We start from the raw sequence: 12,612 nt of genomic DNA on the forward strand, positions 1-12,612 counted from the left end.
CGCGTCCACAATCATGCTGATGCTCATGGGCAGTGGTCGTGATCGCATCTTCCTTTTCTTGGGTGGTCGCCGCTCGGGGATGCCGGGAAAGGTAGTCGGCCGGGTTAGTTGCGCCGGGCTTGAACTCCAGCTTGTAATCATATTCTTGGAGTTATAGAATCCACTTTTCCACTTTTCGATTCTGGGGGGAGGCTTGGAGACAGAACCTCGGAACAAAGGAAGTAGAGGCTTATGATCGGTGGAGACAGTGAACGGATGTCCGTAGACTTACACATGGAAGTGCCTGCAGGTCCAGTGGATTGCGATGGCCTCTGAGGTTGCAGAGGGCCGTGGCAGCGCCAGCAGGTCCCGACGAAGATGTAGGTTGCAGAGGGCCGCGGCAGCGCCAGCAGGTCCCGACGAAGATGTAGGGTGCAGAGGGCCGCGGCAGCGCCAGCAGGTCCCTACGAAGATGTAGGTTGCAGAGGGCCGCGGCAGCGCCAGCAGGTCCCGACGAAGATGTAGGTTGCAGAAGGCCGCGGCAGCGCCAGCAGGCAGGACGATGATTCACAAGGCAGGGCTGCGGAAGCGCCAGCAGTCCGTCAAGGATGAGTTCTTCTAGGTGTCTCTCGACTCCAGGATACAACTGCCTTCCTGCTCTGGAGCTGCCCCAGTTATAGGTCTGGCCTCCTTTGATGTCCGGACCCTCGCTCTTGGAGGTCGGGAGGTCCGGGATGAGGGAGTCCAGACACCCAGCAGGGGGGTGGAGCCAGCGCCCGGGGAGGCTGGGGGCGATCGGCACCTGGCGGGGGGAGAGCCATCAACACTCCTCTCTCCCATTGACCTACCAAGTGGTCCGTTCACCTCCTGGGTGGATGGTGGTGCCTCGATGTTGGGGCATGGCCAGGCCCAGGGTTGGGGTCGAGCTGAGGCCACGCGGCCTCGTGGTGCAGGGTCCAAGATGGCGGCTGGGCCGGGGCAATGCTGCCGGTGGTGGCCCGGGCCGGCCGATGTCGGGGTGTTCGGGGGCAGGCGTCCCGGTGGGGACGGGTGGCGGGTTGCTTCTGTGGGTTGCCGGGGTGGTTCTTCTGGTGACACCGGGAGAGCCGGCGTTCGAGTCTTATGATGCGGGGAGGGAGCGGCCCCGTCACGAGGCCTGTCCAACAGGGTCGCATCCACAATCATGCTGATGCTCATGGGCAGTGGTCGTGATCGCTCCAGGATGATCTTCACGTACTCCTCTGTCTCTTCGGCATCTTCCTTTTCTTGGGTGGTCGCCGCTCGGGGATGCCGGGAAAGGTAGTCGGCCGGGTTAGTTGCGCCGGGCTTAAACTCCAGCTTGTAATCATATTCTTGGAGTTATAGAATCCACTTTTCGATTCTGGGGGGAGGCTTGGAGACAGAACCTCGGAACAAAGGAAGTAGAGGCTTATGATCGGTGGAGACAGTGAACGGATGTCCGTAGACGTACACATGGAAGTGCCTGCAGGCCCAGTGGATTGCGATGGCCTCCCTCTCAATTTGTGAGTAGCGTTGTTCTGTTTCCGTAATTGACCGACTTGCGTAGGTTATGGGCGCCCAGTCATCACCACCTTGGCTCTGTGTCAGTACCGCTCCGAGTCCATATGGGCTGGCGTCTACAGCTATGTTAGTTTCTTTGGTGGGGTCGAAATATGATAGGGTCGTGTTAGCTGACAAGGCCGCCTTGGTGTTCTGAAATGCCAGCTCCTGCTCTTCTCCCCACTGCCATGGGGTAGTAGATTTTGTGAACTCCCTTAGTGGTCTGGTGAGATTGGAGAGGTCTGGGATGAATCGCCCGCAGAAATTCACCATTCCGAGAAAACTCCGAACTTCTGACGTGTTGTTCGGCGCTGGGGCTGCTTGCACGTTTCTCACTTTTTCAGGGTCAGGGGCCACTCCCTTGTCTGAGAATGTGTACCCAAAGAAGCTGATTGTGTTCTGTAGGAATTGACACTTTTCCCGATGGAGAGTAAGGCCTGAGTCTTTATTTCTTTGTAGTACACTTCTGAGCCTCCTGTGATGTTCTTCCACCGTGTCAGCGTATATCAGCAGATCGTCGCTGACATTCAGGACTCCTGTGATCCCGCTCAGTACTTCTCGGATCGTATTTTGGAAAACTTCGGCGGCACTCAATATCCCAAAGTTGAGTCTTCGATAGCGCCAGAGTCCTACGTGGATGGAGAAGGTGGTGATATACCTGGAGTCCGGATGCAGGGGTAGTTGATGGTATCCTGACCTTAGGTCCATTTTGGAGAACCATTTCGCTCCATTTAATTCTCCCAGGATGTCGTCTATTGTGGGTGTCAGGTGTCTTTCCCTCTTCACGGCTGCATTGGGCAGGCGCATGTCGACGCAGATGCGGACCTGCCCTGGCTGTTTGGGTTTTCGCGCCACCACGATCGGCGACACCCATGGGGTGGGCCCACTGACCTTCTCGATTATCCCCTGTTTTTCAAGGGTCTCCAATTCTTGCTCCACTATCTTTCTTATGTGAAATGCTATTCGTCGGTGACGAAGGGCCACCGGCTGGATAGATTTGTCGATATGTAGAGATACTTCCTTTCCGCGGAGACATCCAATACCCTTGAATGCGTCTTCAAATTCTTCCAGGATTGTGTCCAGCTCCTCCTCCAGTACTGCCATGGCGAAGGATATTAGGTGAAGTTCTTCCGCTGTTTGGCCGCTGAGTAGCATTCCACTACCTTCTTTGGTAACGTAGATGGTTGACGGTGTCCTCTTTTCCTGGTGCTGTATCTCCGTTTGGAAGCACCCTATTAATGGTATTGGTGTTTTTTGTCCATAGGCAAAAACTCTGATCTTAGCTGTTTTCAGAGTCGGCTTGTCTCTCAGTTGATTGTAGACGTTTGCCGCCATAAGTTCGATCGAGGCCCCTGTGTCGATGGTTGCTTTCACCTTTTGGTTCTGTATCTTTATCCTGTACTTCAGGAGTCGCCGTTTTTTCCTTAGCGGCTGGTCTATGGCAAACACGTAGTGTACCGGATAGCTGTGAGCGTCGTCGTCCATGTCCTCACTTTCTGGGTCCTCCCTTATGGCATGAGCGGCTTCCGGCCTGGGCTTGGATGACCTGCACATTGATGCAAAATGGTTCATGCGCCCGCATGACCCGCATTTTCTCCCACGTGCTGGGCAGTCTTGTGCCCTATGCGGCGTACCCCCACAGTACCCGCATTCCTTTCGGCGTTCTGGCGGTCTTCCTCTCCCGGCAGGGCGCTGCTTTGGCCGTACCACATTGACATGCTCCGCTACGTGGACCTGCTCCGTCTTGAACGGTCTGTGGAGTGCTGCTTCCATATGAGACGCCCTCGCCTGGGATAACTCCTTCAAGCGGCCGAGCTTTAGAATGTCCGCCAACGGTTTGCCATCTTCTTGGAGGATCTTCACCCTCAGGTCGGAGGAGTAGCAGCCTTGAATAATCTGGCCGCGAATCTCTTCTTGCTCATCTCGGAATCCACACGTGCTCGCTAGCTCCTTCAGACGACCATAGAATGCGTCGAGGGATTCTTCCGCTTCCTGTCGCGCCTGTCTGAAGATGAAACGCTCGTAGTCTTTACTTTGCATCGGCTCAAAATGGGCATTGAGCGCGTTGAGAAGCGTGACATAGGTATGGGGGGGTTGCTTCCACCAGGGTCTTATAGATCCGATAAATGTCCTTCCCACCAAGATGTAGGAGAAGCGCCCTGCGCCTTTCTCTCACCGTACCTGCTCCTTCAAAGTAAAACTGTAGCCTCTCAACCCAGTCCTTCCATCTCGGGGCCAGGGACGCCGGTGCACCGTTCTATGGGCGGAATGGTCACCATGGTGGACGGAGACACCGCCCCCTACTGCCTGGGGTACTCCGGGGTGGACAAACCGCAGACTTGGTGCTCTTTCCTGCCCTGGATCGGCGAATCACGCCCGCAGGGCGCGCTTTAGCTGGCTGTTGTAAGCAGGGGCCAGAAATGAGAGGCCTCTTGGGCGTGCACCCTCCCCTATGCTCTGCCTTGCTGGTGGTGCAGGGGGTTGGTGGCTCTGCTGCGCAAAGGGCAACCCCGGTACCTTCTCCTGTGGCCTGGGCTCCTCAGGGCTCTTCACTGGGCATAGCTCGCCTCTGTGCATCTGCCTGTGGGGCTCCTCGTCGTGCACTGTCACTCCCACAATGTGATGCTTGTCATGCCACGTGGTTCTGCCGGCGGGGCCCGTCCGGGCCGGGGAATCCGATGATCGGCGGCGGAGCGGGGCATAAAGTGCCCCAGGGGCACTGCACGGGCTCGTCAGGCCCTCGTCGCCATTGTCAGGCCCTAACCTGTGATGCGCAGCGCCGGTAACGCTGCGCGTAAATTAGGGACTCGGGACACGCTGATCAGTCTCCGCGTGGTCCGGACTAGCTCCGTGACCACGCCTCCTTTATTTATACTAGACCGCATACATGCAGTCTTTAAACATTACACTGGGGACTAAAAAAATGTTCTTATGGATCACAATTCATTTGTGTTGTTATGAAGGCAATATTTTACTTCCTGGTTCACTGGAAGGTCAGGACTGTATTATTCGACCGAGAGCCCTTAGAACCAGCGAATCTCTGATCGGGAGTTTCCTTTTATAGATTCATATACCTATACGGACTGACACTCCAATAATAGACAGTAGAAAAAGCTTCACTGGCCAGAAACTCGATCTTGAACCCATACATGCTCGATAACCGACGGCAACCCGGATCCACATCCAGCCCTTCCTGAAGGAATAATACAATATCAGGACCTTCCAGTGAACCAGGAAGTAAAACATTTCACAATGTTATCACTATTCGCCGAAACAGTATGCGCTAACATTTTTTGCATCGTATGTAGAATAAATAACTCACCCGGTTGAACTGAGATCTGTGACAGCAAAAAATTGGGCAATAGAAGTCTTTTTTTTAATTAATTTGTGACAGATATGTTCAGTTTTTTTATTATTTCTTTTTTCTTTGATTAAATCTACACAGGAAAATCCTATGGCATTAAGACACCTTTTTTAGAAATAAGTTCCATTTGAACACTTGTTATAAGTTTATACTTAATACCCAGTTTGCATGGACTTTTGAGTTGCTCTTGTTTTTTGAAGTACTATCCTGCGAGTGGCAAATTCCACATAGCAAGTGCCTGGCTTTTCAGGGAGCAGAGTAGTAGTAACTAACCTTTGGAGGTTCACAGAAAATAGGCAGTACTTGTCACAAAGATTGCTTAAAACCTCTGTGTCCCCCAAGTAGAGGATAAGAGGCATGGCAAGCACCATGTTGTCTAGCCCTTACTTCTTGTAAGATCTCCAGAATCTTCTTCTCTGAGCCCCATGTCACCAGAGAATTCACCCACTTCTTCTTTGACCTTTACCTCATCAGACAAGCTTATTGAATTAATAACTGACTTATCCCCAACCATCTCCTCATCCACCTCCTCCACCACATTCTCATCTGAAGATCACCCCATTAGTTAAATGCCATCTACTCTTCTGACACCTCATTACTTCCTTCCTCTATCCTCACCTCCTTGGACATCTCCACTATTTTGCTCTCACAGTCTAACTAAATTGGTTGGCTACACTGGTTTCACTCATCTTTACGTCTTAGAACTTGCACCTCTTTGCGTATTTGGTGCCTCCAGGGCTTTCTCCTCTAACCCGTATCTCATTGGAAGTCTCACCAACCTTATCCATTGACCCTCACCTCATCTGATGTCTCCACCACCTTTTCCAGGTAATCATTGAAGATGGAGTATTTCTTCAGCTTGCGACTCAGCGCGAAGCGTTCCATCCGCAACTTTTCAGTCTCAGTTCGCACATGCATCAAGTCTCTCTCTTTCTGCCGCTTCAACTCACGCTCGTGGTTGGCCTTCTTCAAGGCTCGAATTCGCTTCTGGTCATTCTCCTGTGGGGGTAGACATTCCAAGAAATGTGAGTTAATGGCATTCCCATTGAATGGTCAGTTTCTACATCAGGCTCTTGCTTAGCCTTATGTGAGGTGTATCCTGTCTGATGTGGAAAATGGGTTCAAGTGTGGAGGAAGAGGTACCGGTTGAAAGCTAGCAGTGGGAGCTGTAAGTTGGGTATAGGAGGAAAGGATATTGCACTTCCTAAAAGCACAGATGTGTGAGGCCATACATGGACACAGTGTGGCTTTTAGAAATTCTTACCGATGTGCATATTGCCCACGTGTGCCCTTGATATGCATATACTGTGAAAGTGTATCTAGTTACTCATATGCAGATATTATCTTGGTATGTCGATCTGTGTGCACAAATTGTGCATGTGTGGTATTGCAAGAATTGAAGTGTTGACGTTGTTCAGGTCTGTCCCTGTGTTTGGTCAGAATATTTCTCAGGGTTGTCTGTAACTGTGTAGGTGTTGAGGGGCGTGGCAAGCAAGATGGCTGACAGGACACATTGTTGAGTAACTCCCCACACACCCTACAATATCTTGTCTGATTCTGCATCCCTACCGCTACACATACCTGGGAACTATAGCCCGCAGTGGGGGGAGACATCTCTAAGCTGGAGGAACTGCTAGCTTATACAGGGGGACCTCTGGAGCGAGGTGAGAGGGGGCTGTGCCGAGACAAGGCACTGCTTTGCGGCCTACAGCGGAGTCGGCTGGGCTAAAGCCGGTGGTGCATCCAATGGTGGCTGCCAGGCCCCATCACTCTTAGGCCTGCTCTGCTGGGGTTCCCCTGCCGGGGTATTGACTGCGGCCTGCCAGCCTGCTGTGAATTGCGGGCCTCTTGGGAAGCTGAGCCGGGAGGGGGACTGTGCTCCCAGGCCAGTCCTGTGCTGCTGGCCATGAGGGTCGGAGATGCGGCCAAAAGAGCAGCAACTGACAGAGAGGTGGCTGCGCCACCAAGGCTGCCTCGGAGGCGCCATCGGGTCTCCGGCCACGATTGGGGCCCAGCTGCGAACTGTGATCTGTGTCCTCGTGGTATGCAGTCTACTTTCATTGGTGGGTGCCCTTCCCAATGGGAGAACGCCACGGGGAGGGCCCCCTTGGCCCCGAGTCTGCACTTAGCTCTGCCCCAGGGGAGAGGGGGAAAGCACAACATCTGGCGGACTTCACTGGGCCTGCTTGTGCTGGGCCCACGGGGAGCTACTATGGGAGACCGCTTGGGTACACAAGAGATAGTGAGCTGGTGGAGGCGCAGCAGTTCTGTTAGGCCCCCTGAGACTATCTGCGATTCCAGGGGGATGAACCCCGCATTCAAGGCCGGCATTACCTTAGGTCCTCTCTGCTCTACATAGGCCTCGGGGGCCGTCTGCAGTGGCGCAATCTCCATCAGAGGTGAGGTGTGTGGATGGGGGGCCCGGAGTGAACAGTGCCCACTTAGTGCCATCCGCGCTGCACTGGATCATGCGGATGGGGTTGGGAGTACCCCTGGGCGTTTCGAGGTGGCCTCTCATCCTAAGATTAGACTGGAGCCTGCACAGGACCCCCAATTTGGACTGCCAGTAAGAGTTGGGTGGGCGCCCAGAGAGCCTTTATGCTGGTGGTGGTCCTTCTGAGGCCCCAGAGACTAAGCTACATACTCTTTGTGAAGGGGCCCAAGACTGTGAGGCATGGTATTGGTTATAGACAGCTGCCCCCTGACTGTGGGGACTTCCCTGCAGTTCTGCCTTTCCTGGCTAACGTTCCTGCCCTGTTCTCATGGAGAAGGGAAAGCCTCATGGGCCCCACCAGGGGAATGCCATTAAACAATATGCCACCCTCACGCAGGCTACTCAGCGGCAGATGCGACACATCAGCAAGCGAGAAGACACAGAGAGGGCTGCTTCCCCGGAGAAGCCCTCCCTCGCTGACATTCTGGCGGTGATCCAAGGATCCCAAGTGGCACTGGAGGGGAAGATTGCGGCTGCCCGCGGCCCCAGCAGGGAGCCACCCTAAAAGGGCAGCCCTTTAGTGCCATTTGGGCACTACCACACCCCTCACTAGTGGTTGGACTCCACTTAGGAGTCCTCTTGTGGTGGCGCGCTATGTGCGTCATCTCCGGGGCGCCATGGTAGGGGAGGGTATATATGTCTCCCCGCCCCTCCTGGCATCCTCTGTTGCACCAGCCATGCCATCTAGGTGGTCGTGCTGAGGAGCTGCTGCTGTTTTAAGTCGCCCACTGACCTGCGAAAAGTGTCTGACAAGGTTTGCGTGGGGGAGGGCTCCATTGTTGGCCTACAATCAGGAGTGACATCCCTGAAACAATAGGTGGCTGGCCTCACATCAAAAACGATGTGGCACAAGGTACTGAAAGAACAGAGAGGCTCCAGGAGATCTGGGTAGTGAGGGGAATTGGCATCACAACGCTCGGACTGGAGGGTCCGGGTTGACCCCGAGATTTGCGTGGCCAATGAGAGCCGGGATCATGCCAGAGTAACCATTCAGGAGGATGGCACCATGGCGTTGGCGACTCCTGGAGTGCAACTGGACTCCCGGGGCTGCATCTGCAGTGGCAATGGACATCTACCTCACGACACGCCACGGCTGAAAGGGATGAGTCATGAAGGGATTGGGTGGGGGAAGATAACACTTGAGAAATACTGCCACATGACACTGTCTGCAACAACGTATGGCGTTTAATCTGTGATACACATAGCAGCTCTGGGGAGTTCTCTCCACTTATTAGTGGTAGGAATTGTTGGGGAAAGGGGGTTTAGGCTGTTGGTCCTGACAACAAGATCTAGAATGGGCGACCACACAGTTTTGTTATGGTGTGATTTGTCTGGGGAGGGGGGATCAACAGTTATCCTTACTTTATGTCCCTATTGCCTGTGGGAATATGTTTGCTGGTTTCAGTGCATGCGCGGGTGCCGATTGGGGTGTTCTTTTTATGGATCATGGATGTTTTGCTGTCGGGAAAAGCTGGGAATCTAACTCACATAATGGCTAACTGCACCAATATTATCACCTGGCACGTCAGAGAGCTGCGTGGTGACACAAAGCATTACAAAGTCCATTCCTACCTCCGACGTCATGGTGTCCACATAGCCTGCCTGCAGGAGACACATCATATGGGTGATGAAGTACATACGTTACCAAAAAAAATGGAGGGGGCAGCTTTTTGCGGCCACCTACCTGGCCTATGTCTGGGGGGTTGTGGTATCTGTTGCTCCTGGGGTCCCTTTTCATCATGTCTATAGTGAGCCAGACGTGGAGGTAAGCTATGTACTCCTCCAGGGCAATTTGTGCGGTGAGGACATCACCATCCTGAACACCTATGCACCAAATGTTGATGATGGGAAGTTTTATGAGTGATAGGTGAGAACAGGGGTACTATCCTCGGGTTTAGGGTGTGCACACGGTTTGTCACGGACCACTTCTGGTCCTCTTAATCCATCATATATCTTTCCAATGAAAATTCTTCAAACACAATTTCCTTTATGTCATTTTTATTCGTATTTCTAATGATATTTCCTCATTGAATACTTCATTTATCAATTCTTAGCAGGTTTCAATCGTACAACATAACACTTTGACCCAATGCATTTCGGGTACAGAAGGTCATACAGGTCCTGCTGGAGGGCAGCGTGGGGTGCCCCATAATCTGAGCGGGGACAAGGACTAAAACTCACCACAGGGTATGAAGCCCTGTATAACTGTATCCCAGGCACGTGTCGTGAGAGACCTGGGCCTGTTAGATAGTTGGGGAGTTCTCCATCCACAATTGAGGGAGTTTACTTGCCACTCACTGAGACAAAGTGCATATAGCCGTCTGGATAGGCTGCTCTGGCGGGGGTAGACCTGAAGGCACTGCAGGTGGTTGACCATTTGGGATGGTTCCTGTTGGATCATGCTCGGGTACTGCTGCATTTTTTATTGGGGAGGGAGGTCACCGGTGGTACTGAGATGGCATATGCCATCCGAGCTCCTGACAGACCGGGCCAGTCGGGAGACATTGACAACCTCACTCCGGGAGTATTTAGAGTGTAATTGGGGCATTACCACCTCTAGGCCAACAAGTGGGTCACTCTCAAGGCTGTGCTTCGGGGAGAGGGGGGGTGCGTTGGGATTGCCTGCAGAGGTCAAAGACAGTTATTCGTGGACATTGGTGCCCAGGAGCATTGGTTGGCGCCCCTTCGTGTGGAGGAGGTGACTGTCCACAGGGAGATTCTACATCTCCAGTGTTCCCTGCATGAGTATTGGGAGATCCTGGACTGGCACACCCTTACTGCTTATCAACAGCGCCTCCACAGAGAGGGTGACAAGTCGAGTAGGTTGCTAGCCTGGATAGTGAAGCGCAAGATCACACCCATTCTGCATATACGTGCTCCGGATGGACGGTCCGTGATGTCCCATCGGGACAAACTGGGGGTCCTGGTGGAACACTTTCAGGGCGTATATCGAGAAGGGCCGAATGACTGACCAGATTTGTCAGGGGAGTTCCTTGCAGGAGGGGAACCGGGTTCGAGTCTCTGAAATGATGCTGAACATCCTGTGATTCTGGGCAAATCACTTAATCCCCCCGTGCCTAACAAAAATGAATGTGTCCTCATGTAACACAACTGGTGCTATGTAAAGCGCTCTGATACCCGATACCTTCGGGTCAAGTTTGTGCTATATAAAACTCTGTAAAACTCAAAAACTAGGAGCAGAGTGTGTAGCGGCTCACAACCATCCTGGTTAATGGGTCGCATCTCTGCTGCTGTGTTTACAGGCTTGCTGTTTTCATCCTATTGCTATCTCTTGTTACCCTGCCTCTCTGTTTCTGTGTTAGTCATTGTTCCTACTCTAATCTGCACGCTCCTTGATTTGGCCTGTTGTAACACGTAAACTCCTTGCCTTATGTTCTGTGTGTTCCACTCCTTAACCTGGTCTTGATTCCAGTCCTGCTTTTCCCTGAGCCTTGTTCCTGTTTCTGGGTTCACCGCTCCCCTTTGTCTTCTTGTGCGTTTGTATTATATAATCTTGATTGTCATTGCTACCAAGGGTGCTAATTACATTTGTAACCTTCTGCATTTGGCACAGACAACCCCCCAATGCTCTTGCTCCGTAGCAGTTGTGGCTCCTGCAGACAAGCGCGATGGGGCGGGAGGATGTCGACAGACGATGGAATAGGATGTATTTAATTTTCCTTATTCTGTCGTCTGTTGACATCCCCCCTGCCCCACCCTGCCCCACCGCGCTTACCTGCAAGCGCCGCAACTGCCCTGTATTTCAGTATGGTTCAAAGGCTGTTGGGCCTTGAGTATTTATTTTTTGTTGCCACTTGCACGGTCTGTTTTTTGTGTTTCCAAGAGCTCTCTTGTTTTCTCCTGGATCTAGGGCTTGTGGTAGCAGTGTTATTCATATACATCTTTACGTTCTTTGCCTTAATATTGTTCTACTTGTTTGAGTGACCCATATATTTTTACTGATTCCATTCACAACTACAATTCTGCACGGGCAACCTTTCACTGGCTCTATAATATCAATTTTTCAACCGTAGTGCCACTCATTTTGGACAGTGAAACTACCAAAATATTGTGGTAAAAGATATCAACATTATACTGTACAGTATAGGTCTTTAACTGTAATTAACATTATAATATAAAATATTAACGACATTATTATTTTAATTACTCTAATAAAATAACATTAGTTTATTAACTTTAAAACAATTTAACTTTAAAATAAACAAAACATTTATATTGAAATAGGCATTACAATAAATACATTATACAAATTAAAATAATTTTACATTATTAATAGTTATTAAATAATAAAACACAATATAAATATGTATACTTACTAGGCAATTGAAATAATATGAAACATTTTATATTTATTTAACCAACATCATTATGGAAATATTTAACAATATTTTTAGAAGACTAAAAATATTAAAATAAGTAAAAAATCGATAACAATGGGACTGGTAAAAAGAGGATAATGAAAAAACACAATTGAAATATAATAAAAAGAAACAATTTAAAATTAAATATTCGAAAACAAATCTGGTATATATGAATGTAGCATTTCACAACACATGCTATTACAACGCTTTCCATTACAACGTGGTCGTAACAACGACCGCCTTGTTAGAACGCTATACCATTACAACGTAAGTCATTAGATCGACTTGCTCTAAATGGCGCTCCAATCTTAGGAATAGTATAATTTACTATTCCAACTCCAGCCTCTGCAATAGTAGGGAAGGTGTTGGAATAGTAAATGATACTATTCCTTATGTAGGAGCGCCACCTAGAGCAAGTAGATCTAATGACATCGCGTTGTAACAAAGCAGTTGTAACGATCACGTTGTAAAGGTTGTTTCCTGGTATATATACTAGCCTAACTCCAATCCAAAACCATTTGAAAACTAATAAAAACTGTTTAAAAACGCTATTCTGATTACAGTCCACCAAACATTATGAACACTGCATATATTTTGGGGGAGCCATGCTCAGATTTGCTCTAATCTAGCAGACATTGGGCAACGTGCCAAACAGTTAAACTGCATGATGTGAACTTTACCAAATCCCTATGCACAAATACTGTTTTTTTCTGTTATCTTTGATTAATCCCTTAGTTCTCCAGATTATATTTCTGAACACCCACTTTGACAAAAGAGGTAAATGGTCCTGTTCAACCCGGGTGTTCAAGGCATGTACTAATTTAATCACTCAG

The 12,612-nt window shown here is 50.4% G+C and overlaps 1 protein-coding gene across 1 annotated transcript in view; it reads right to left on the reverse strand.

The window, feature by feature from the left end:
- The window catches only part of CCDC42 (coiled-coil domain containing 42), a 146,642-nt gene that overhangs the window by 90,635 nt on the left and 43,395 nt on the right, over window positions 1–12,612 (reverse strand). Inside the window, 1 exon segment of the mRNA XM_086928890.1 lies at window positions 5,702–5,902. Coding sequence (XP_086785016.1) covers window positions 5,702–5,902 — 201 coding nt within the window.

Source organism: Lissotriton vulgaris, chromosome 7 (genome assembly GCF_964263255.1).
Source record: "Lissotriton vulgaris chromosome 7, aLisVul1.2, whole genome shotgun sequence".
In the NCBI taxonomy this organism is placed as follows: domain Eukaryota; kingdom Metazoa; phylum Chordata; class Amphibia; order Caudata; family Salamandridae; genus Lissotriton; species Lissotriton vulgaris.